The sequence below is a fragment of the Mandrillus leucophaeus genome, unplaced genomic scaffold, assembly GCF_000951045.1.
Source record: "Mandrillus leucophaeus isolate KB7577 unplaced genomic scaffold, Mleu.le_1.0 Scaffold22, whole genome shotgun sequence".
Taxonomy (NCBI): Eukaryota; Metazoa; Chordata; class Mammalia; order Primates; family Cercopithecidae; genus Mandrillus; species Mandrillus leucophaeus.
The window spans coordinates 3,547,673-3,572,976 of record NW_012102254.1 but is presented as its reverse complement, the minus strand read 5'-3'; the positions used below and the strand labels follow the sequence as shown (position 1 = coordinate 3,572,976).

Sequence of the window (25,304 nt, the reverse complement as noted above, 5' to 3'; positions counted from 1 at the left end):
GTGTTAGCCAGGATGGTCTCGATCTCCTGACCTCGTGATCTGCCCGTCTCGGCCTCCCAAAGTGCTGGGATTACAGGCTTGAGCCACCGCGCCCAGCCAGACATTCCATCTCAAAAACAAAACAAAACAAAAACAAAAACAAAAAAACCCACAAATACTGTGAGTAAACTGCCACTTTCACAGCTAAAAGAACAGACAAAACGCAGTAGGAATGGATAAAAAGAAAATAGAAAAGCAAAGCTATGGAGCCCAGAAGTTCAGGTGCCAACTTCAGGTAAAAGGCATTCTAGGAAAGAAGAAAATATTTTACAAAATTAAGCAGATAAATTTTCCAGAATTAAAGAAATATGAAATACTACTGAGAGATAAGGCTAAGAGGGCCAAAGGGAAAACAGAAGGATTATGACCTAGCAAGTATGCACCTGAGTAGAGGGGGAGCTCAAGTAGGTCAAAGAGATTTGATTGGAAAAACCGGAAAGAAATCTTAGAAGAGACTATACATGTCTGGAGGGTTTCATAAAATCACATACATGGGTGGGAAAGAGGAAGAAAGAGTGAGAGGGAAAGAAGAAAAGGGGAATGAAATAATTTTGCTTATTCTTTTAAACCCCTGAAGAAACACTCTAACGTTTAATAGCAGGGCTCCCAAGAAATGAAAGGTAACAAGATCTGTTCAGTTTTCAGTCACTAAGAAAAATGAGTGAAGAATATGAACAAAGTTCTTAAAGTAGGAAATACAAACAGAAAGATGTTCAATACCTAATACATAACAGAAAAATTAAATCAAAACTGCAATATTCCATTTTTGCCTATCAGTCTGACCAAGATAAAACTTGACAGTACTTGTGCTGCCCAGGGGTAGTGAAATTCTCATTCTTTCGCATATACACTGCCAATGAGAGTTGAATGGATATAGTAACTATGAAAAGCAATTTGGCCATACTTATCAAAATTACAAGTAACACAGACTATAGCTCAACAATAGTAATTTTTAGTAACATAGCCAACATGCATATTCCTACGTGTCAATGTGTGAAATGACTTCGGTAAAAATTACTTGCTGCTAAGGCAAAGCAAGCAATCAACCTAAATGGCTATAATAGGAGAATGATTTAAAAAATTATGGTGTATCTATACAGTAAAATAATATGTAGTTCTGAAAAATAAATTATTTATAAACTGATATCAAGTAATCTTCACATTATATTAAAAAGGAGCTGAATAATGCTGCCAATTTTATTTTAAAAAGTAAAATATATGCATAATATGCATAAACTATCTCTGGAAAGCTACACAAGAAACTGATTGCCTCCAGGAAATCAGATGGAAGCCAAGGGTAGGGAGGAAACATTTCATCGTATGTCTTTCATACTTTGCCTCATGTGCAGAAATGGCCTGTTTTTAAAACTAAAAAAGAAGAAAAAAAGATAAAATGCCTCTGAAAAAGTCCTAGGCATAGTACCAAAGACTCTTGTGCATTATGGGTGTATTCTTGGTGAAGACCATAGCTATTCACGAGGCAACTTCTAAATGTTGTTCTTCAGTAAGTGCCATACCTAAAATGTCCCCCCAGTTCACTGCCTCTTTTTAAATTTGGTCCCCCAACCACCCTCTTTTCTAGCATTACCCATCCTTCACTACCAAGCTAAGGGTAGGAGCCCTCCTGATATTCAAATCATCTAGAAAACACTTTTTGAACCACAGTTCATTCCTTTCTCAACCCACATATATATATATGCCTGTTAGAGAAACTGCTCATATTTATGGACCCTTACCCCAGAAATGCTATAATCTCACATGTGATTTTAGAGGTTCTAAAAATCTCCTGAAGTTCAATTATGTATCACAGATTTAAAATCTCTGCAGTAGGCTGGGCGCGGTGGCTCATGCCTGTAATCCCAGCACTTTGGGAGGCTGAGGCGGGCGGATCACGAGGTCAGGAGATCGAGACCATCCTGGCTAACACGGTGAAACCCCGTCTCTACTAAAAATACAAAAATTAGCTGGGCATGGTGGTGGGTGCCTGTAGTCCCAGCTATTCAGGAGGCTGAGGCAGGAGAATGGTGTGAACCCAGGAGGCGGACCTTGCAATGAGCCAAGATTGCGCCACTGCACTCCAGCCTGGGCGACAGAGCGAGACTCCATCTCTTTAAAAAAAAAAAAAAAAAAAAAAAAATTCTCTGCAGTATTAAAGGAAAAAAGATACTTGAACAAAACACTAAAATGGTTTTTATGATATTAGAATGAATTCAGTATTATAGTTTCTAAATCAGAAGCAGATTAAGAATAAAAAGTATTTGCCAAAGATATACAATTGCATGAACTGCCTAGAAAAGACAGAGAAATAGTTATTTTTTGGACCAGAAAAGGGAGTGGAAGAAGAATGCAGCATTTAAATCAGAAGACATGAGGCAATTGTCAGCTGTCATTTAAAAACTAAGTTACAACCTCATGGGCCTGATTCCATTTTACAACTGATAAAAACCCCATCACTTAACTTCACAGGGTTGAAAAGATTACAATGTGCTCATGAAAATATTTTCTGACCATCTATCAAATAAAAAATATGTTCCAAGGATTCGAGAAGCAGTATGAAAGAAAGTATGAAGGTACCACAGAGAAAGATTGACTTTCTTCATATTTTCATTCACATATTTATGAAATGTCAAACTACATTACCAAGCTCTTCACAGGACACTGGGAAGACCCAAGTGACCAAGACATAAGCAGTCTCTTCCTTCATTCAGTGTACCACTATAAAATATTATCTGCCTTTGACTGGAAAAGATGTTGTGAGAGCCTATACAAAGGGCAAAACAAACACTCTATCTTGGAGAAACAGGAAAGACTTTCCGGGGGCAAAAGGAAGAAATTTAAATGAGAAGAGATATCCAAAACAAAAGAGTTTTCAGGAATGAGTGTATGTGTGTGAATATTAGCAGCAGAGGTCTACTGCCTGACTAGAATGGCTTGAGAGGAGACCGCAAAAATAAATGCAGACCACACCATGCCAGGCATGCAAGCCAATTTAAGAAAAATGAACTTAATTTTAACAGCGTAATGGTAAACTATTTACAAATTTTAATAGGAAACTGAGATGAAGGGATTTGTATTTCCAAAAGATCGCTCTAGCTACTGAATGTAGCACAGATTATAGGGGGCACATAGTCACTCACTATTAGTAAGAAGTAATTTATAATAACCATTATTCCCAAGATGCCATAACAAAAGTAACTCTTACTACAAAGATTAAAAAATTGTGCATGCCTTTGAAGAAAGCAATTCCATGGTTTAGTGAGGGGAAACAAGCATCTACACAGGACATTTCAGTAGTCAGTTAAGATTATTACAGTTGTATAGAAGTACAGAAAAGGACAAAGCATGAACTGCAACTCATTCAGAAAAACAAAACAAAACAAAACAAAACGGTATTCCAAGCAAGGAGAACAGTATGTTCAAGGACATGAAGAGGTGAATATGTATGAGAAGACTGATGTGCCTCATGCACTGAGTATGTAAAGAGAAACTGCCTGCTAGGCAAGAAGTTGAGACAGACATGGAATTACTTTCTCTATCATACACTAAAGGCTTTGTTCTTGGAGTAATGGAGTCTCTGAGATGTTACTAGAGGTTCCTGTTAATCACATCTGTGTTTTTAAAATACTGTAGCATAATGAAGGATAACATGAAAGGCGAAAACAATGACAGCAAGAAGGATAAATGTTGTAAAAGTGTAAGAAATAGCAGGAGACTGAATTAAAAGTAGCAAAGAAGAGATGTTGTGCCTTATTTATTTTTTAGAGACAGAATCTCACTGTGTCACCCAGGCTGGAGTGCAATGGTGCGATCTCAGCTCACTGCAACCCCTACCTCTGGGGTTCAAGCAATTTCCCCTCCTCAGCCTCCCCAATAGCTGGGATTACAGGCACTGCCATCATGACCAGCTAATTTTTGTATTTTTGTAGAGATAGGGTTTTACCATGTTGGCCAGGCTGGTCTTGAACTGTTGACCTCAGGTGATCCACCTGCCTCGGCCTCCCAAAGTGCTGGGATTACAAGTGTGAGCCACCACACCCGGCCTGCTGTGCCCTATTTAACATGGAGAACAAAATAAATCTCAGGTGCCCCAAGAAATACAACTTTTTAAGGGATAGGCAAAAGAAAAATGAACAATGAGAATTACAGAATGAATCTCAAAAGATTCAAAGGAGGGTATGGTGTCAGATTAACAGATGGAAACAAATGATAGATTAGAGTGGTGAAGTACATTGTGTGTACATACATGTTAATTGATATACACACACAGAGGCATATTTTATACAATCTGCTGACGGGTCCTAGAAACAATGTCCCAGTATCGACAACTTCATCTAGAATCCAGATATTGGTTTTAAAAACATTTCCCAACACGAGGAACAAGAGCTTCTTGATAAAATGACCAATTCTAGGGCTAGAGAAGGGATAGTAAAAGATGAGCCTGGAACAGCATATTGTAGCCAAAAGGTAAGAGAAAATAATGGAGATATGTCAGAATGACACAAAAGCCAACATGAAAGGGCTTCTACTGGCCAAATATGGGACAATGAAGGCATCAAGTAAATAATGAAGTTAATAGATCATAATCTATTGGGTAAAATAAGAATCTATGAGTAAAATAGTATATATCAATGAATGAACAAATAGGAGAATAAGTAAACTTGCTTACAAAAGAATGTCCAATAAACAAAGTAAAAAGAATAACGAATTAGAAAATCACCATTTGGCAACCACCATAGTAGTAAGTAATTCAAGCAAATCACTGGATGCTAAATCTAATGGATACATTTTATGAAAAACAGGATATTTACATATTTCCAAAGTTGCTCATATGTGATGCTTTTTAATTATAAAGGGAAAGATCGTAACTTTGCCCTGGAGAAGTCTGGCAGATTACGGCTTAATCGGCTTAATCGAGTGATCAAAGTTGACAATGCTAGTAATGGGAAAATTCAGTACCATGTGAAGAACACTACTGTAATATTCCTGACAAAAAAAAATGTATACCTGAATCCAAAGGAAAGTTTCAGACAAACCCAACTGAGGGATATTCTACAAAAATTCAAAAATACTTTAAAATGTGAACTTTATAAAAAATAAAAGGCAGACTGAAGAACTATTTCAGAGTAAAGGGTACTAAGGAGACATACAACTCAATGTAATGCTTGCTCCCATATTAGATTCTCAGCCATTTATTTATTTATTTATTTATTTATTGTGCTATAAAGGCCATTATGTGATATGTGAACAACTGGCAAAATCTGAAAGAGGTCTGTTGATTAGATCATAGTATTTTATCACTGTAATTTGCTGACTTTGATAAGTACACTAAAGTTACACAGAAGAACACCCTTGGTTTTAGGAAATACACAATATCCAGGGGCATCATATCTATAACTTGTTGTTGTTTTGTTGTTTTCTTTTACTTTTTTTTTCCGACAAAGTCTCACTCTGTCATCCAGGCTGGAGTGCAGTGGCACCATCATGGATTACTGCAGCCTCAACCTCCTGGGCTCAAGCAGTACTCCCACTTCAGCCTCCCAAGTGGCTGGGACTACAGGCACGTGCCACCACGCCTGGTTAATTTTTTAGTTTTTGTAGAGATGGGGTTTTGCTACGTTGCCCAGGCTGGTCTTGAATTCCTGGGCTCAAACAATCTGACCGCCTCTGCTGTAACTTACTTTTTTAAAGTTCAGAAACAGAAAACGATAAAAAAAAATTATGGTAAAATGTTAACACTGGGGAATCTCAGTGAAAAGTTTAGAGGAATTTTTCAATGAATTTTCTCTAGACTTGTCACTAGAATATGTACAGATTATTCTTGCAGTTTTTCATTAAGCCTGAAATTATATCATAATTAAAAGTTTAAAATATCAAGAAGGAAAATGTATGTTTTCATTATGGTTACTATAAGACTTATACTACCTACATCTATACTAAAACAATCTCAAGTTTCTGACTGACTTGGTCACAGTCCTAAGGGAATAACAATATTCCTTAATGATCACTTCTAGCTTGGAAATTCTATAACGTATACACCCTCCCACCTCTCAAGATAGTTGTACATCCAAATCACTTCCTAAACAGCATCAAGACTTCTTTTAAAAAACTAATTTCATGGGCAGCAATAGAAACATGATCATTATGTTTTTAGGGAAACAGAATTAAGAGCTCACCCAAAAGAGTAAAGTGAAAATGACTTCATTCAAAACCAGAATGTTTAGAGCAGCCAGATTCTGCACTTTATCTTTTAGATCAGGTGTTGGCAAACTTTTTCTGTAAAGGACAAGATAGTAAATATTTTAGGGTTTGTGGGCCATCCAGTCTCTGTCACAACTACTCAACTCTACCACTGTAGTACAAAAGCAGCCATAGATGATAATACATAAACGAATGAACATGGCTGTGTTTCAAAGAAAATTTTATTTACAAAAACAAACAGTGGGGCAGATTTGGCCAACCCTTGATTTAGATGAAAGTATTTATTTAAAAAATGGACCACTAATAAATTTTTGCCTTTTACCAAACGAGACATTTATTTAAAAATTTTAATGTAGATGTAGCTAAAACAGCATTCTTTAGGGGCAATTGTAATTTTGTTAAAGGATAAGTAATATTAATCTTTATGGATACAGAATAACCTTACTCTAGTAAGAATTCAAAAGTTATCACAGAAATCCAGGACACATAATTTCATGTTCAAATGTTGCACAGCAGATTTCACATAAAATATTAGTGATGGAGTGAAAATCCAAGCAGTGCCTCAAAACTTCTCAGTTTAGGCAACTCTATGTTTTATTTTAACTTTTCATAGAGAGTTTTAATATGTAGCTTTCTAGGGAAATACTTGATTTGCTAAATTAAAGATAATGTCTTGAGATAAAGATGAAATAAGAGAAGAATAAGAGTAGTCATTAGAAAGAGTTCAACTTATCACATGTAGGTAATTTTGTCCCTAAATCATCTAAATCCAGATGCAAATGGAAATACCCAGACTTCATTTTAAGGAGAGATGCACATCCTATCATCTAAGTGTTTATAAGAGAGGCTCTGGAATCACTAACCATCACAATCTCTTGGTGTTTAATGGCAACTGAAATTGCCAAGTTCACAGGAACCTTACCTCCTCTTCTTATGATCCAAATGAATGAAGACATTCCAGTCAAGTTACACTTAGTCACCACTGGTAACCAGCTGTTTTGCCCTATGAAGTCTAGGGTATATTTTCAGCATGAGGGGTGATATGCAACAATTTCTTTTGCAAACAGAAATATATGCACATATCCCTGCTGAAAATGTAGCCTAGTAAATTTTCACATGAAAACAAATACATGCTCTCAAGTGGCAATGTGCTAGGTGATGTTTCTGGTTGAGGTCTACTTTAGGAGTCAAAATGTGTAGTAAGCCTTGTGGACTCAAGGCAGTGGTCCTGTGTATATAGGTATAGAAAAAGTAGCTCACTTAATCCTTTCTCGCCAGTAGGGATTTTCCCGGAACGACATCCATTGTCGGCAATGGACGCACCAAAATAACGCCGGCGCCAGTGAGTTAACCACCTCTGTCCTCTTTTCACCTATTATATTTTTCATGCATCATCCAACTTCCCAACCATCTTCCTGTTTCTTCACAGAATGCACGCTAGGTTCTCGTTTTTCTTCAGCACGAAGTTGGAAATGGAGTTGAGAAAAGGAGACACATGGTCAGCTGGTGATGTTAACAAGCTCCTTGCTGCCCTGAGAAGCTAGATGGAAATGGTTCAAGTTACAAGGGGGATCATCATCAGATCTGGGAGGACAAAGAGTAATTCACGAAGCTTCATTCCCTTCCCTCCCACCCTCTTTCATTTACTGATGATTCCTATAGTCTGCCATCACAGCAAAACCAAGATTAAGGAATCTGAAGCAATCCCTTTCTGTTCTTCACTCCATCCAGCGTGTAGAAAAGCCAAGCGAAACACATGTCCGCCAATGTTATGGTGGCTCCCAGTTGGTCGGGGAGACTTGAAATGGCCATAACCACATAACCACAATCTTACACCAATGCTTTTTAGTATGATCTTGGAATTAAAGATCAGCAACTAACACAGTGTTTGACAATAGGTGCCTAATAAAGGTAGGTTGAATAAGACATTTTCTTTTCAGTTAATGTCTACTCGAACACATAGGTGGAAGTCAGACAGAAGTAGTTAACTCTTTCAATGCCGGGATCGTATAGATATATAGTAATCACATCAAGTCAATGTGTTTCTCTAAAACATGTTCAAATTATGGATTCCTGATTTCAGACTTCTGGTTAAATGCTATCTATGTTTGTCTGGTTTTTCTAAGAACCACCATAATCAGAGTTTTGAAATCAGAGCCATAGTAAATGTTAATTAGAATGATGGATGAATTAAGAACCCTAGCACCAATGTGTAACAAAACATCACAGTTCACAGTCAAGTAAAAACATTTCTCAGTAACACAATTCTAGATGGGTAATGATTCCAGAGCAAACTAAAGTTTGAAGAAGAGAGAAGAATTTTACTTAATGGCTCCCTTGACACTAAGAATCAGGAAAAATCCAAAGTATGAAGGATAAGAAATATATATTTTAAGTACAAATAAAGTTTTAAACCTCAAATCAAGAGGATCATCAAGCTACATAGTATTATAAAATTGCTTTGATGTTTCAGATAGCAGTGGGGAAGATAAGAAAAAGGGTAAGAAATAATTTTGTAGGACTCAAATGTGTGTCCAGAGTGTGAGTTTAAATTACCACGGTTACATCTAATTGGGTTAAGTATATCCTAGAGAGTAATTCATACCATTACAATTACAGAAACCAACTATCATACAGAGAAACAAGAATATTTACTTTTTCCAGATTTTAAGACAGCTTTACAATGATTACATCTTAGCAGTTTTAAAAAATAACGTCAACCAGAGACTTCTCCAGCAAAAGTAAACTACTGGTCTATAACCCTACTTATTCTCCTTCCATAAAACTACAGCTGTAAAGGCCTTTTTTGTGTCCATCTGTGTACTTGTCTTCATCTCCACCTTCTTAATTGAGCTTCTTTACAGGCTCCAACTAGCAGCCTCCAAACACAAGAGGGACTCCTTTTAGGGACTCCTGTGCTGTCACAAAGCAGGCCTTAAATAAAATCCATCAAGTGACTATCCCAACACTTCTTTCAATTAACTGCAATTCTGATTCCTGCAGTTCACATACTGACTTCATAAGTAGATTTACCATGAACCCTTCCTTTTATATTTAGAAAAAGGCCTGTAAGGCTGAGTTTATACTGAATTGTAAGTGATGAAAGTAACATGAGTAAGAGCTCAAATGGGTAAACAAGAGCTGAAACCACAACATACTTAAAGAAGGGTCTCAACACAGCAAATGAGGAAGCACAGTACACAACCACCAACTACTCATTTTGCTCAGTGTTTAAGGCCAGTTTCATTGGGTCAAAATACAGGATTTAATGGAGGGAGCTTTGTCATCATAATTAGGGGCAGGGAGGATTCAGGTGTTCATCTTGCTGCAAATAAGTCAAGATTGTTGGTTTATTTGGTTGCTTCATCTCTGGCAGAAGAAAGGAGGAACAGAAAAATAGAAGCTAGTAAGTAACCTGTTCCCACAGGGTGCTCAAGACATGGATCCCAAGTCCAGATCACTTACAAATGAAATGTACCATACCTCTCCTACGTTTATCCTGTTATTCATTCTAGTGTTTATCCAAGACTCAGTCTGGGTTTTCTGCAAAGCAAACCCTGCACACATCTTGCTACACTCTTCAACAAGAGATTATGTGTATAATAGGCATAAGAATTCCAGATCTATTTTTCCTCTTTTGTCCAAAGAAATAGGCACTTAAAAGCAGGCCCATTTCAGAAACAATATTAGAAGTGAATACCAACTAGTTCCATAAAGTTGTTTTTCTAAAATACAAATTTACATTCAATCATTTTTAATAAGCTGCTAAGTTACCTTAGTTTTCCAATTTAATTTTCCATTAATACAACTGATTTCCAATAAATTTAAACACTAATTTTTTCTCATTACAAATAGAATCCTAAGTTTGCTACTCAAATGATTTTTGTTTTTAATGTGAAGAGCACTTAAATGACTGAACTCACTATTATGATATACTTTTCTAAGTGAGAGAAAAGAAGACATTTGTATATTAGTTTGGCTAATACGACTCTTGCCACGGTTTAGAGGATGTTTGAGACACACAGTAAGAGAGACAGTATTCCATTTTTCAGAAATATGCATGGCTAAAAAAGTAGTTAATTTTGCTTAGTTTTGTAGAACTCTAAACCTGAGTAATTCAAGTTGAAATGAACAAAAGATGCTTCCTTACCTTTAGATCTTTCCAACTGTCCAGGAGTTTGGTGGCCAAATCACTTATATCCACTGTTTTATCTGGCTGTTCTTGGCTCCTTTCACTCTCCACATCAGACACACCCTCTTCTTCATCTTGGGATGGTGTTTCTTCATTAATAGGTTCTTCTAGTTTTGTGCCATTGCTCTCTTTGGGCTCTATTTCAGTGTCAGCTTCTGGTTCAGACGTAGGTAGCTTACTAGCCTCTATGTTGGTTTCACTCTCAACTTTGCATTCAGGCAGCTGTTGTGGTAGTAGCTGTTGTGACTGCAACTCTTCCTCTTCCTCTACAGGAACATTTTCTAATTGATCAAGATCCTCTTTGCCATCTTTGCCTTCTAGCTCACTGGTTGCATCAGAGATTGCACTGTCCATGCTATTTTCACTTATAATTTTCAGTCTGCGAAACATTAGTTTCTTGGGAGTGTCTGTGTCAGCTTCTGTGCTCAGCTTGGTGGAAGGATCAGGTGTGTTGAGTGGTGTGTGAGCACGCGATGTATTCTCACTAGAATACCCATCTCCTTCACTCAACGGAGGGACAGCAGTCTTAGTCTGAGACCAGCGTTGAATAATTGGAAGTACTTTGCTTTCCTCCAACATATTTTTAGTAGGAATGGGCAAGTGTTCCAAAGTCTTTATAATCTGATTAAACATAAAAAAAAAATTACATCACTTTGTACAGTTGACTTTTTTTTTTTTTTTTGGAGACAGAGTCTCACTCTGTCGCCCAGGCTGGAATGCAATGGCATGATCTTGGCTCACTGCAACCTCCGCCTCCTGGGTTCAAGCAATTCTCCTGTCTCAGCCTACCAAGTAGCTGGGAGTACAGGTGCTCGCCGCTACACCTGGCTAATCTTTTGTATTTTTAGTAGAGACAGGGTTTCACCATGTTGGCCAGGCTGGTCTCAAACTCCTGACCTCAAGTGATCCACCCACCTTGGCCTCCCAAAATGCTGGGATTACCAGCATGAGCCACTGCACCTGGCTACAGTTGACTTTGCTTTTGTTTTTGTTTTTTTTGAGACAGAGTTTCGCTCTTGTTGCCCAAGCTGGGGTGCAATGATGTGATCTTGACTCACTGCAATCTCTGGCTCCCTGGTTCAAGCGATTCTCCTGTCTCAGCCTCCCAAGGAGCTGGGATTACAGGGATACACCAACATGCACAGCTAATTTTTTTTGCCTTTTTTTTTTTTTTTTTAGTAGAGACGGTGTTTCTCCATGTTGGTCAGGCTGGTCTTGAATTCCTGACCTTAGATGATCTGCCCGCCTCAGCTTCCCAAAGTGCTGGGATTACAGGCGTGAGCCACAGCGCCCGGCCTACAGCTGACTTTTTCAATCTCTAGATGGGACTCAGATTATTTCTGCAAGGGTAGTGCAGTTTTGCTACTGCTTTACTAAGACCTACATCTCTGTAAACACAAGCATACTTAAAAATCATAATATTGCTTTCTTTAAGAAAGAAAAACTTTTAATAAGACTGATCAGCAAGAATAAAATGTGGAGCAACATCACAACATCAAATAGGACTGATCAATATCCTCTACCAGTAGTTCTTAAACCTGGGTAGCTTTTTAAACATATACACTACTGGACCAATCCTGGGTTATTTTTTCTTAAAAAGTTCACCAAGTGCCTGCGATATAGACTTGGGAGCTATGTAATAACATATTTAAATGATGTCTGTCATACACACAAAAATGCAGACATTCTTTAGCTTTTGATAAATAGCTATCTAGCAAAGAGAGACCCTCTCCTCATTCTTAGACAACCTCACCCATTCTGAAATCCAAGAATTTTTTCTGAAGTATTCTTCAATGTAGTTCCACAGAAACCCCAAGGCTTCCTCAATTTCCTCAAGTCAAATCTCCTGGGAGAAGGATGGAGGCAAGAACAAGTACTTATCTGCCCATTCCTTTTTGTTTGTTTTTAAAAGTCTTTTATTAAATAAAAGACTTTGGGATTATATTACAAATTAGAAAGTTAGAAAATATTATTAATTTCATAGAAAGGTAAAGATATCATTACTCCACTAACAATGCTGTCAATGAACCTTTACTTAGATCTTTTAAAACACTTATTTAAAAGATTCCTCAAAATGTTCATACTCTTGTTATGCAGAATTCAGATCTTTACCAATTCTTTAGGCCCCACAGTTCAAATTTTATATAACTTCCCATCTTTTTAAAACTCTGGTTTTAACAACAAACTGGATCTTTCACTTAACTATGTTGTTGTTGTGATTATATCTTGCTCTTGTAGTTCCCTGTTATATAGTATCAACCTTAAAAAGATACTATAGGAAAACCATGGGACAAACTACTAACAAGGTGAATGTACGGTTAGATAGTTAAAGGAATGATACTGAGATGAAAAAATTATTTGATTATTTAATACCAGTGATACAGTGCTAAATTCATAATTACTGATATTATCACATACCCACAACCTAGGCAATCAATATAGTGGTTTTAAGAAACAAGCAAGCTAAATGTGAACTGACCTCTTCCTGAAGCTTCTGGTTACTTTCCCGGCCGTCACCTAGCTCTGCCATCCAGATCCACAACAAAGACAGCCCGTGACGTTCCAGAAAGGACTTCAGGCAGGACTGTGAGTGTGTGTTCTTTCAGGGGGGAAGGGAGACAGGATGTAGAGTATTGGGAGGCAATACCAGAATATTACAAAGAGCCCGAGGAGAGTTCACGTATATATTACACACTATAGAGTTCACTTACATTCACAAAAACAACCTAGAAACTCTGTTTTCATTGGCCTAAATGGAACTCTACAACAAATGCTTTAAACAGATTATAATCTTCTCTGATACACAAAATATAGCCAGTCAACTGGGATTTTACTAACGTAGAAAATTACATAAATATTAATAAGTCATTTATAATGAAAATTCTGAACTAAGAAAAAATTGCATGTACCTTTTTAAATAAAAACAAAACCATAAAAATTAATCATTAAATAATTCTTTCTTCTCTCCCTTTCAGATGATTGTTGAAAAGACCTCTTTTTCCTGTTTTGTTTTTTAATCATCATGGTTTTTTTAAACCGTGGCTTATGACTATAATCCCAGCAATTTGGAAGGTGGAAGAGGGAGAGACTGGTTGAGGCCAGGAGTTCAAGACCAGCCTGGGCAAAATAGCAAGACCTTATCTCTACAAAAATATAAAAATAAAAATTAGCTAGATGTGGTGGTGTGTGCCTGTAGTCCTAGCTACCAGGCAACTGAGGCAGGAGGATCACTTGAGCCCAGGAGTTCCAAGGCTGCAGTGAGCTATGATTGTGCAACTGTGTTCCAGCCTGGGCAACAAAGCAAGACCCTAAAAAAAAAATCATTTTGTGTTATCTAACATCTTGTGGCATACTTAATAAACTGGTGTAAAAAAGAGTACTGTTAAAATTTCATGCTTTGAGATCATGTAGTACAAATGGCTTTGGCATGCTAATAATTGGAGGGTAAAAGGCTATGACAAGTGTGATGAATTATTACATTTAAAAAAAAAAACAAAAAACGCCACCACATTCTTTGAATATAGACAGAAAGCAAACCAGGTCTACTAATGCCATGGTCCCCAACCTTTTTGGAACCAAGAACCAGTTTCATGGAAGATAATTTTTCAACGAACTGGGTGGGGGATGGATTCAGGATGAAACTGTTCCACCTCAAATCATCAGGCATTAGATTCTCATAAGGAGTGTACAACCTAGATCTCTCGCATGTGCAGTCGACAATAGGGTTCATGCTCCTATGAGAATCGAATGCCGCTGCTAATCTGACAACAGGTGGAGTTCAGGCAGTAATGCTCACTCAACTCCTACTGTGTGGCCCCGTTCCTAACCAGCCCATGGCCTGGGGATTAGGGATCCTTGTACTAATAGATAAAATGATACTGAACCCTTTAGTCATTTTAAATAATATGGTACAAGCTTTGAAAGTCATATACAACTCACACATCCATTTAAAAAATAAGATTGGCCGGCCAAGGTGGCTCACGCCTGTAATCCCAGCATTTTGGGAGGACGAGACAGGTGGATCATCTGAGGTCAGGATTTCGACACCAGCCTGGCCAACACAGTGAAATCCCATCTCTAATAAGAAAATACAAAAATTAGCTGGACGTGGTGGCTGGTGCCTGTAATCCCATCTACTTAGGACGCTGGGGCAGGAGAATTGCTTGCACCCAGGAGACACAGGTTGCAGTGAACTGAAACTGCACCACTGTACTCCAGCCTGGATGACATAACAAGACTCCATCTAAACAAACAAACAAACAAACAAATAAATAAGACTAACTCTTATCAGAATTATTCCTTCTTCATTCATCTTCATTCATTCATTCCCACTCCAAAACCAGAAATAAAAAATAAACATTAAAGTGTTCACCTGTATGAGTTCCAGACAGGTAAGTTTCTGCTCCAAAGTTTCAATTCTAACCATTAGCCGGCATAAGCTGAGCACCTGGTTTTTATCAGAGAGACCCTCACCATTTTCCATCAGAGCTTCTAGCTCTCCATCCACCTACCACAGCAAATAAAAATACCTTTTTATAAAACAACAACAACAACAACAACAACAAAAAACTAAAAAACCCAAAAAGTTGCTCAACCTTATCAATTATCAGGAAAACACAAATTAAGACCAAACTGGGAAACCATGGTATTAGACTGAGGGAAAAAATTAAGAAGGCTGATAATATTAAGTCTACTGTTGATGAAAGTATAAAGTGGTATAATACATTTGAAATGCATTTCATTCACTCATCAAATACGTATCAAGAACTTATTATGAGTCAAGTATAATTCTAGGTGGAGATGTGCAATGAGCCAAAACAGAAAAACCTGCCCTTATGGGAGACCATAAACAAATTATATTAAACTAAAAGGACTTCAGAGATCCTTTATGGTTCATAAATATGATGGTTGGGTTTTCACACTGCTGTGTGAGATATATCTCCCTCAAACTTAAATAAGTTATACATTTTAATATATAATGACCCTTTTATGATGTCAGCATATGAATGACCCAGCTGATGGGGCAGAGTGCTTCAGAAAAAAATAAAGCATTAGCCTGAAAAATAGTTGTATCCCCATGCACAGAAATTCTACCTATCAGAACAAACTGTAGACAAATTCTGCACATGTGTACCTGAAGATTCCTAAGAATGTTCATTGAAGCAACACTTATACTAGCAAAAAATTGCCAACAACCCAAATATCTGTACAAGTTTGATAACCGGCCATGTTCATGCCATGAAATATAATACCACAGTGAAAGGAATCAAGTACAGCCAAATGCAACAACATCCATCAATCTTAAAAATATGTCATTAAGAAAAAGCAAGTTCCAAAGAATTACATGCTATATGAATCCATTTTTATGTACCTCAAAGCTGAACTTTTTAGGGATACATATGTGAAAAACTGCTTTTAAACAGGCAAGGATGACCAGGCATGATGGCTCACACTTGTAATCTCAGCACTTTGAAAGGCTGAGGCAGGAGGATCACTTGAGCTCAGGAGTTTAAGACCAGCCTGGGCAACACAGCCAGACTTCATCTCTACTAAAAATCAAAAAAAATTAGCCAGGTATGGTAGCATGTGCATATAGTCTCAGCTATTCAGGAGGCTGGGGCAGAAGGATCACATGAACCTGGGAGATTGAGGTTACAGTGAGTTATAATTTTGCCACTGCACTCCAGCCTGGGTGACACAGTGAAATCCTGTCTCAGAAAAGAAGGCAAGGAAGTAAGACCCACAATGTACAACAGTGGTAACCTCCAGGTAGGGAGAAGGAAGCAGAGAAGCACTAACAAGGATTTTATAATTATGCTTTGTAACATATATATTCTTTGAGTGTTTTAAATATTAAATGTAAATAATGGGGGGTTGGGAATCAACCTACCAAAGGTTATTTCCAGTCCTGCATTATGGCAGTTACAGGATATAAAGATGCCTTCAAAGAATTTATTATGGGGGAGATTAAATTAATTCATATGAAACCAAACAAGGAAGCATTAACTGCAAATGTTACGTAGACCTAAGAGGTCTACGTAAGGGAGTAATTAGAATGAGTCACTAAAGTAAGATTAGAAATAGGTAAGATAAAGACAAGAGGAAAAGGTAAGCAAAGTAGTGAGGAAAGTGTGAACAAAGGAAAATAAGAAATCATAACAGTGCATAGGTCAACAAAGCTCAAACAGGTAAGGCATGTCACCATGAAAATGGACTGAGAAAAACCATACCAAATAAAAGATTGGGCCAGATGCAGTAGCTCATGTCTGCAATCCCAGAACTTTGAAAGGCTGAGGCGGGTGGATCACCTGAGGTCAGGAGTTCAAGACCAGCCTGGCCAACATAGTGAAACCCCGTTCCTAATAAAAATACAAAAATTAGCTGGGCGGCGTGGCGGGAGCCTGTAATACCAGCTACCCGGGAGGCTGAGGCAGGAGAATAGCTTGAGATTGCAGTGAACCGAGATTGTGCCACTGTACTCTAGCCTGGGTGACAGAGTGAGGCTCCTTCTCAAAAACAAACAAACAAACAAAAAAAGACTGGTGTTAGATTAGAAGATCTCAATGTAACATAAAATAACTTGAATTTGATAAAACCTGAACAGAATCCTGAACAAGGGAATAATATGATCAAAGTGGATTTTTTTTTTTTTTAAGATGGAGTTTCACTCTGTCACCCAGACTGGAGTGCAGTGGTTCAATCTCAGCTCACTGCAACCTCCACCTCCCAGATTCAAGTGATTCTCCTGCCTCAGCCACCTGAGAAGCTGGGACTACAGGCACGTGCCACCACACCCGGCTAATTTTTTGTATTTTTAGTAGAGACAGGGTTTCACCGTGTTAGCCAGGATGGTCTCGATCTCCTGACCTTGTGATCTGCACGCCTCAGCTTCCCAAAGTGCTAGGATTATAGGTGTGAGCCACCGTGCCCAGCCCAAAGTGGAATTTGAGAATAATTTGTGCGGCAATAACAGAATCAAATTTAGACAAGCTAGAGACTAAGGAGAAGACATACAGATAGCATTAAAACTTAGCAGGAAATGATAAAAGTCTACAATGAAATGATTCAGAGAAAAGCAAAACTAAAAGGAAAGAATCTTAAGAAAATTTTCTATTACTTTTTCTTTTACTTAACTAGCTATTTATACCTTAACGTAATTTCAGGCAAGGCACTGAACATTTTTATTTCATACTGTACTCGAAAATTCTGGTAAAGAATAAGAATGAGAAAATATAAAGTGCTGCCTGAGAGAGGCTGTAGAAACTCAAAACCATTTTTCTTTCTAAAATGTACATTTAAGGCTCATTCTTTTTCATTTCCAATACCATTTAAGTTTCTGAGTAAATACATGAACAGAAAAACCAATTTAAACTTGTCCTAATCCAAGAAAGACAATTTCATTAAAGATATCTTTTCCTTGCATATCCTAAAAGTAAGCTTTCCTGGGTCCCAAATTCTATGGTATTAGAAGAGTTCAAGGGCTTTAAAATTCTACTTTCCCCCTCAACTGTAACAGCCACAACACTGCTTTTGACAGAGTTTTGAGATGTAAATAAAACAGGACTAAAAAACGAGGTATTTTTAGCCAGGCACAGTGGCTCACACCTGTAATCCCAGCATTTGGGAGGCCAGGGCAGGCAGATCATCTGAGGCCAGGAGTTTGGGACCAGCATGGCAAACATGGTAAAACCCCATCTCTACTAAAAATGCAAAAATTAGGCCAGGCATGGTGGCTCACGCCTGTAATCCCAGCACTTTGGGAGGCCGAGGTGGGTGGATCACCTGAGGTCAGGAGTTCAAGACCAACCTGGCCAACATGGTGAAACCCAGTCTCTACTAAAAACACAAAAATTAGCCGGGCATGATGGCAGGTGCCTATAATCACAGCTACTTGGGAGGCTGTGGCAGGAGAATCACTTGAACGCGGGAGGCAGAGGTTGCAGTAAGCCAAGATCATGCCACCACACTCTAGCCTGGGCAACAGAGCAAGACTTGTCATCATAAATAAATAAAATAAAATAAAAATTAGCCAGGTGTGGTGATGCACACCTGTAATCCCAGCTGTTCAGATGGCTGAGACAAGAGAATCACTTGAACTTGGGAGGCGGATGTTGCAATGAGCTAAGATCATGCCACAGCACTCCAGCCTGGGCAACAGAGCAAAATACTCTGTCTTTAGGAAAAAAAAAAAAAAAAAGATGTATTTTCTTTTTAAAATTAGGTATGTTATGACTGTTTAAAACTCTGAGATAAAGCTAAATTATGTTACTTACATTCATTCAATAACATTTATTGAATAGATATTGTAATAAGGCATTTCCAGGATATAAAGAAAATAACGTTCTAACTAAAGAAAAAGAAAAGGTAAAAATGCAGAAACTGCAGTATAAATTAATTTTTGCAAACAAAATAAAGACGAATAACCCTTGAACAGCCATCAGTGGTTGTACTATAACACACATACACATAAATGCATGCCAATTCCAGTGGTGATAATACAGCTCCCCTAATTTTGGGTGCTCAAGCATAGCAATCAATTGTGCAGTAACTTTTAGGGTACCTGGGAGAGACAGGTGGGAAGACTGAGTTTGTCTCCCTTCCTTTCAATTAAATTACATTTACTAAAAGTACTAGATTTTATGTATGGGTCAACATCATCCAAGAATATGAGGTAAGTAACTAAAAGTAAACATAAATGTAAGAATGATTAGGGTATATTTTAAAAATATTGATAATTGGAAAATTATATCTTAAATATATTTATATGTTTAAATATAATTAATTTATAGAGTAAATATATATTTACTCTATATAGTGCATATATATGCACAATTCTACAGTACTTGAAAATTTATTGAGTACCTAATCATTGCAAAATATTATTTTTTACTACTTGAATATTTTTGGCACTAAGAGGTCTAAGTAGCATTTTAAATACTTCTTGATGGAATACAACATACAGTATGCAGTGTACATATATATACAGAAAAATATATAAACAATTAGTAAACAGGTTTAATAAACAGGTGAGCAACACCCATATAGCCACCATCCAGGTAAATTTAAAAACAGAATACTGCCAACATTCCTGCAGTGCCCCATGTACCTACCCCTTCCTAGTTATAACAGCAACTCTTCCTGTGCTTTAGAGATAACTTATCCTAATATTTTAAGAAACGGGCCTTCAATTTTCTTGATAGGTTTACTATCCACATGCAAATTTCTAAATATTAAAATTTCTTTTTTTTTTTTTTTAGTGATGGAAGCTAACTTTATTTGAAATGAAAGGTTCACTCTTGTCCTTGCTCCCTTATTACTTTAATTTTACTTTAAGTTCTGGGATACATGTGCAAGAACACACAGGTTTGTTACATAGGTATATAAAATTGTATCTATTTTTCATCTTTATAGAAATGAAATCATACTGGACAAAATATTTTGTCATGCTTCTTTCACTCAAACTTACATTTTAAGAGTTATCCATGTTATTGTATGCAGCCAGTTTATTTTCATGACTATTTCTTTTATAATTTATCCTTTTTTTTTTTTTTTGAGACTGAGCCTCACTCTGTTGCCCAGGCTGGGGTGCAGTGGCATCATGTCGGCTCACTGCAACCTCCGTCTCCTGGCTTCAAGCAATTCTCCTGCCTCAGCCTCCCGAGTAGCTGGAATTACAGGCACCCACCACCACACATGGTTAATTTTTATATTTGTAGTAGAGACGGGGTTTCATCATGTTGGCCAGGCTGGTCTCAAACTCCTGACCTCAGATGACCCGCCCGCCTCGGCCTCCCAAAGTGCTGGGATTACAGGCGTGAGCCATCGCCCCTGGCTCATTCTTATGTTAATAGATATTTGAGTAATTTCTACTTTTTGATATTATAAGCAATGCTGTATGACTTCTAATATACATTATAGCTAGGCTCTCTGCTTATACACCCAGGAACTGCTGGCTCATATGGCATATGTTCTTTCAACTTCAGTAAATAATGTTAAAGTATTTTCAAAAGTGGTTGTCCCCCATTTACACTCCCCACCGACAGTGTATGAGATCTGTTGTTCTTATGTATTATGGAACTTAATTTTTATCAATCTAGTGAGAGTAATTTTAATTTGCACTCCCAGATTACTAATAAGGTTGAACAGCTTTCCATGTTTATTGGCTATTTGAATTAGTAAAGTGTCTCTGGAAGTTGTCTATTTTTCTTTTGTGCTGGCTGTTCTTTTCTTATTAATAGGATACTGGTTACACTCATTATGCATATTCTGGATAGTAGTATTCATTTGTTATGAGTTGAAAGTCAGTATTTCCTCTCACTCAGGTGGCTTTTCACCCTCTTTATTACATAAATCATTATTAATTTATTTCAAAAACTCAAACAATAGAGACTAAGGGAAGTTTCAGACTATTTTCTGTTCGTACCATAAACTACAAATAACATCAGGTCATAGTAGGGACTCATTATACTTCCATCAAGTAAGTAAGTACCAAGTGTGTGACATAGCCAAAGAAGATAATCACCTGTCCTGGAAGAGCTTATAGTTTCGTTAAGGAGATAAGCTATATTCAGATGCAATCATAAGAACAAGGATAAAAAATGTTTAGCAATCAAGGGGTAGCATGAGGGATGTGGATTACAGTGCAATCATTATTAACATCTTCTTGTCAACAGTTTATACATGCAAAACTGCATTCTGAACTGCTAGCTACCTTGTCCTTTCCATGGCATCCTTTACCCAAAGAAATTCCCAAGGCTCAATCTTGTGAGTTCAAACAGTTGAATTCTGTGATTCTGCTTCTGTGATTCTGCTCAACTGTAACTGACCAAAACTCAGAATCTAGGCATGCAAAAAAGGAATTTCCGCAGGAGATAATCCAAGTGAAATTAAAAGTAGAGTTAACCTCTGCATTAGAGTCAAGGGCAAATGATCTTTCACATCATTCTAGGAACCTAGGTTCATTCTGGGTCATTCTGGGTTTATCTGGGCAAAGTTTCATGTAAAACATCATTGTTCCAGAATAACTTCAAATTTGTATCTGGAGCAACCAATGACTGTAGCCTACGGAATGACTTGATACAAGTTACCTCTAATTCAGTCCATAGGCACCAAGACCTATCCTGAAATTGACACACTATTACCTGAATACAAACAATCAACCAATGACAGAAATATCTAGTCCTTAGCTCCTCGGAGTTATCCTTAAATCTTCTCAGAAAGGTAAAAAATCACCTAACGGAAGTATGATACAGATATAATACCACCTCTTAATCTATAATAAGGTAACTTCTCATCAATAAATTAATTTTAAAATGTATTTATTCTATAAGTTTTGAAAATAGGAAATAGCCATTGGAAAGTTGTTTTTTTTTTTTTTTTAGATGGAGTTTTGCTCTGTAGCCTAGGCTGGAGTGCAGTGGTGTGATCTTGGCTCACTGCAACCTCTGCCTCCTAGGTTCAAGCAATTCTCCTGCCTCAGCCTCCAGAGTAGCTGGGACTACAGGTACCCACCACCACGCCCAGCAAATTTTTTATTTTTAGTAGAGACAGGGTTTCACCATGTTGGCCAGGCTGGTCTTGAACTCTTGACCTTGTGATCCTCCTGGCTCAGCCTCCCAAATCCCACGCCTGTTGGGATTACAGGCGTGAGCCACCACGCCTGGCCCGGAAAGTTTTTATGGAGATACTAGTTTAGGTCAACATGTTTAATAACTATTTTGTGGTTGCTCTGGTAAACCACCAATTATATGAAACAAGAGTTAACAACAAAAGCAATTTAATGGAGTTTAAAGAAAAATGTCCTGTAGTCAAGTAAAGAAAGCTAACAGACTAGGTATGACCCAGTGACTACACTTCCATAGATAAATCTTAAAGAAACATGTGCAAAAGAGACATGTGCAAAGATATTAACTTTGAAATTAAGAGCAAAGGCCGGGCGCGGTGGCTCACACCTGTAATCCCAGCACTTTGGGAGGCCGAGGCGGGCTGATCATGAGGTCAGGAGATCGAGACCATCCTGGCTAACATGGTGAAACCCTGTCTCTACTAAAAAACACAAAAAAATTAGCCGGGCATGGTGGCAGTTGCCTGTAGTCCCAGCTACTCGAGAGGCTGAGGCAGGAGGATGGCGTGAACCCGGGAGGTGGAGCTTGCAGTGAGCCAAGATCATGCCACTGCACTCTAGCCTGGTGACAAGGGGAGACTCCGTCTCAAAAAAAAAAAAAAAAAAGATATTAAGAGCAAAAATTGGAAACATATAAGTATTCATATTCATCAGTAGGAAAATATGTCAATAAACTGCTATATGACGAAAAAATTTCAAATGACCATCATGCAGAAGTTGAGAAAAAAAAAAGAAAAACATTACAGCAGTTAGAAACAAATGTTCATCTACATATATGAATTCAGATCAAATTAAAAAATAAGAGTAAAAAAATGCACACAAATACATATATACTATATCGTTTCTTCTTCTTTCTTTTTTTCTTAATAGAGATGAGGTCTTGCTATATTGCCTAGGCTGGTCTCGCACTCCTGGGCTCAAGCTATCCTGCTGCCTTGGCCTCCCAAAGTGCTGGGATTATAAGCAAGAGCCACCACGCCCAGACATATTTTACCATTTCTAAAAACTTTTAAAACATTACACGAAACAATTCAATATGTTCCAAAACACAGAAGCATTTATTGTTATGGCCATAGTTGCCTCAGAGGTAGGAGGGGACTGCACTCTACAGTTTGACTGTAGTTTAACACAATGGTTAAGAGCAGAGACAAGATGCTGGATTGGAGTTCATTTCCATCACCTAGTTGGGTGACACTATAATCTCTCTGTGCCTTAGTGTGTTCTTATCTGTAACAAAGGAAAAATCATTACCTAATTTATAAGCTTATTGTGAGAATACATCTCACTTAAGCTTATATGTGATGTGAGCTAATACATCAAGTGCTTAGAAAAGTGCTTGGCATAAAGTTACACTATATATGCCAAATAAAAAGAGGGCTGAAGGCTGGGTGTGGTAGCTCATGTCTGTAATCCCAGCACTTTGGGAGGCCAAGGCAAGAGGATCACTTGAGCCCGAGAGTTTGAAGCAGCAGTAAGCTATGAATGCATCACTGAATTCCAGCCTAAGCAACAGAGTGAGACTTTGCCTCAAAAAAAAGAAAGGAAAAAAAAGGGCTGGCACTGTGGCTCATGCCTGTAATCCCAGCACTTTGGGAGACCAAGGTGGGAGGATCACTTGAGCCAGGAGTTCGAGGCTGCAGTAAGCTGTGATCACTCTACTGTACTCTGGCCTGTGGAATAGTGCGAGACCTTGTCTCAAAAAAACCAAAGCCAAACCATTTGAAAATGTATACATTTTTTAAAAGAGAGAGAAAGAGAGAAAGAAAGAGCTAAAGAACACATGACATTCTAATGCATTTGTTCATGATGGGTGGTGCAAATATAGGTGTTTGTTATATAAACTGTCCTTTTCTGCTTTTTCTAAATGGACCTTTCCAATGCTTTTTATTATCTGTATCTTCTTACAGAATTCAGATTCTTAATACTTAATTCCCTCAAATTAATTTGTGCTTAACTGATGTTACCTTTTAACCATTATACTCTTATCACCTCCCTCATGTCTTCTTCTATCTCCCCATCTAAACAGAAAAATTGCTGTCATCTATAGTTCTCATGAGTACTAAGTTCCTGAAAAGTCCAGGAATAAGCTAACTGCAAAAGAATTACAAGGGGATTTTCTCAGCCCTTCCACTAAGATTCACAGGTCTAGGGACTGGCCCCAAAATGTGCATTTTTACTATGGATCCAGCCAAGTGGTTCTAAAGAAAGTGATCCGAGGATCACACTTTTGAATAACAGTGCTCTAGCAAAGGGATCCTCGAAAAAGGGAGGAGAATACTTTTTTAAACACAAAGTCCTTTTCGCAGTTGATAGTCCCCTTAGTAACAGGATACTCCCCACCAAGAACCCCATCCCCATCCCAGGAGTAACTCAGGCAAGACGGGGTACAAAATAAAGCTATCAACTGCTGTTTCATTAAATAAAAAGAGCATCTGTGACTACTCCTGTTTCAGCCTTAGGTTACCTATTTTCTCTCAAAACTTTTCTCACACTCAAAAGAGGGTTTTCAGAGATGTGAAGAACACTCAAAGTTTAGAGTACCAAACAAAGACAAACCAATAACAAGGGATTAGAAATGTACAGCAGACATAGTGAGCTATCAGGGAGAAAAGATATGTTTTACTTGTACTTAAGAGTTTTAAAGAATCTGAAAAACTATTAGTCCAGGTGTTTTCAATAATACTTTAATAGTTCTCAGTACCCAATTCCAATCTCTATGAATCTGAAATAAAAATAGCAACTGCATCTCTTCTGGTAACAATTCATCTGATCTTGGATTTCTCTGGTGGCTGGTGGCAGTAGTATGACTTTATAACCTTCAATCAGAAAAGCCACCTCGCTTTTTAAATTTTTTAATGTGAAAATTGAAAGAAGAATGCAAACTTACTGAATCCTTCTTACGGGATCGTTCCTTCTTCATTTTTCCTCCTGCTGCTCTGATGCTGACTCTGTTTTCTCCTCCCAGGTAACCCCGGCAATTGGCTGATCCACAGAAACATTTCTGGGCTTCTTTTCTGTTCAAAGAGCATAGGAAAAAAGTCAGCTATGTGGAAGTAAACCATACAAAACTATTGGCAATAAAACAATTACACACAAAAGTCATACCAGTCTAAAGGAAATCAAAACAAAACAAAAACCATAACTTGAAGAGATTCCAACAAGTCTGCTATTACTAACAGAAATGTCTGAAAACTCCTTTTTAAAAATATTCATTATTTTTCCAATCATCTTTCTTTGGGAGGACAAAACTAG

At 37.7% G+C, this 25,304-nt stretch overlaps 1 protein-coding gene across 1 annotated transcript in view; it reads right to left on the bottom strand.

Annotated features, from left to right (window-relative positions):
• SETD2 (SET domain containing 2) overlaps positions 1-25,304 on the bottom strand; it is a 134,738-nt gene that overhangs the window by 59,987 nt on the left and 49,447 nt on the right. Inside the window, exons 8-10 of the mRNA XM_011981141.1 lie at positions 14,802-14,936; positions 12,909-13,028; positions 10,388-11,050 (exon numbers count right to left, since the gene is read on the bottom strand). Coding sequence (XP_011836531.1) covers positions 10,388-11,050; positions 12,909-13,028; positions 14,802-14,936 — 918 coding nt within the window. The remainder of the gene's footprint in view (positions 1-10,387; positions 11,051-12,908; positions 13,029-14,801; positions 14,937-25,304) is intronic.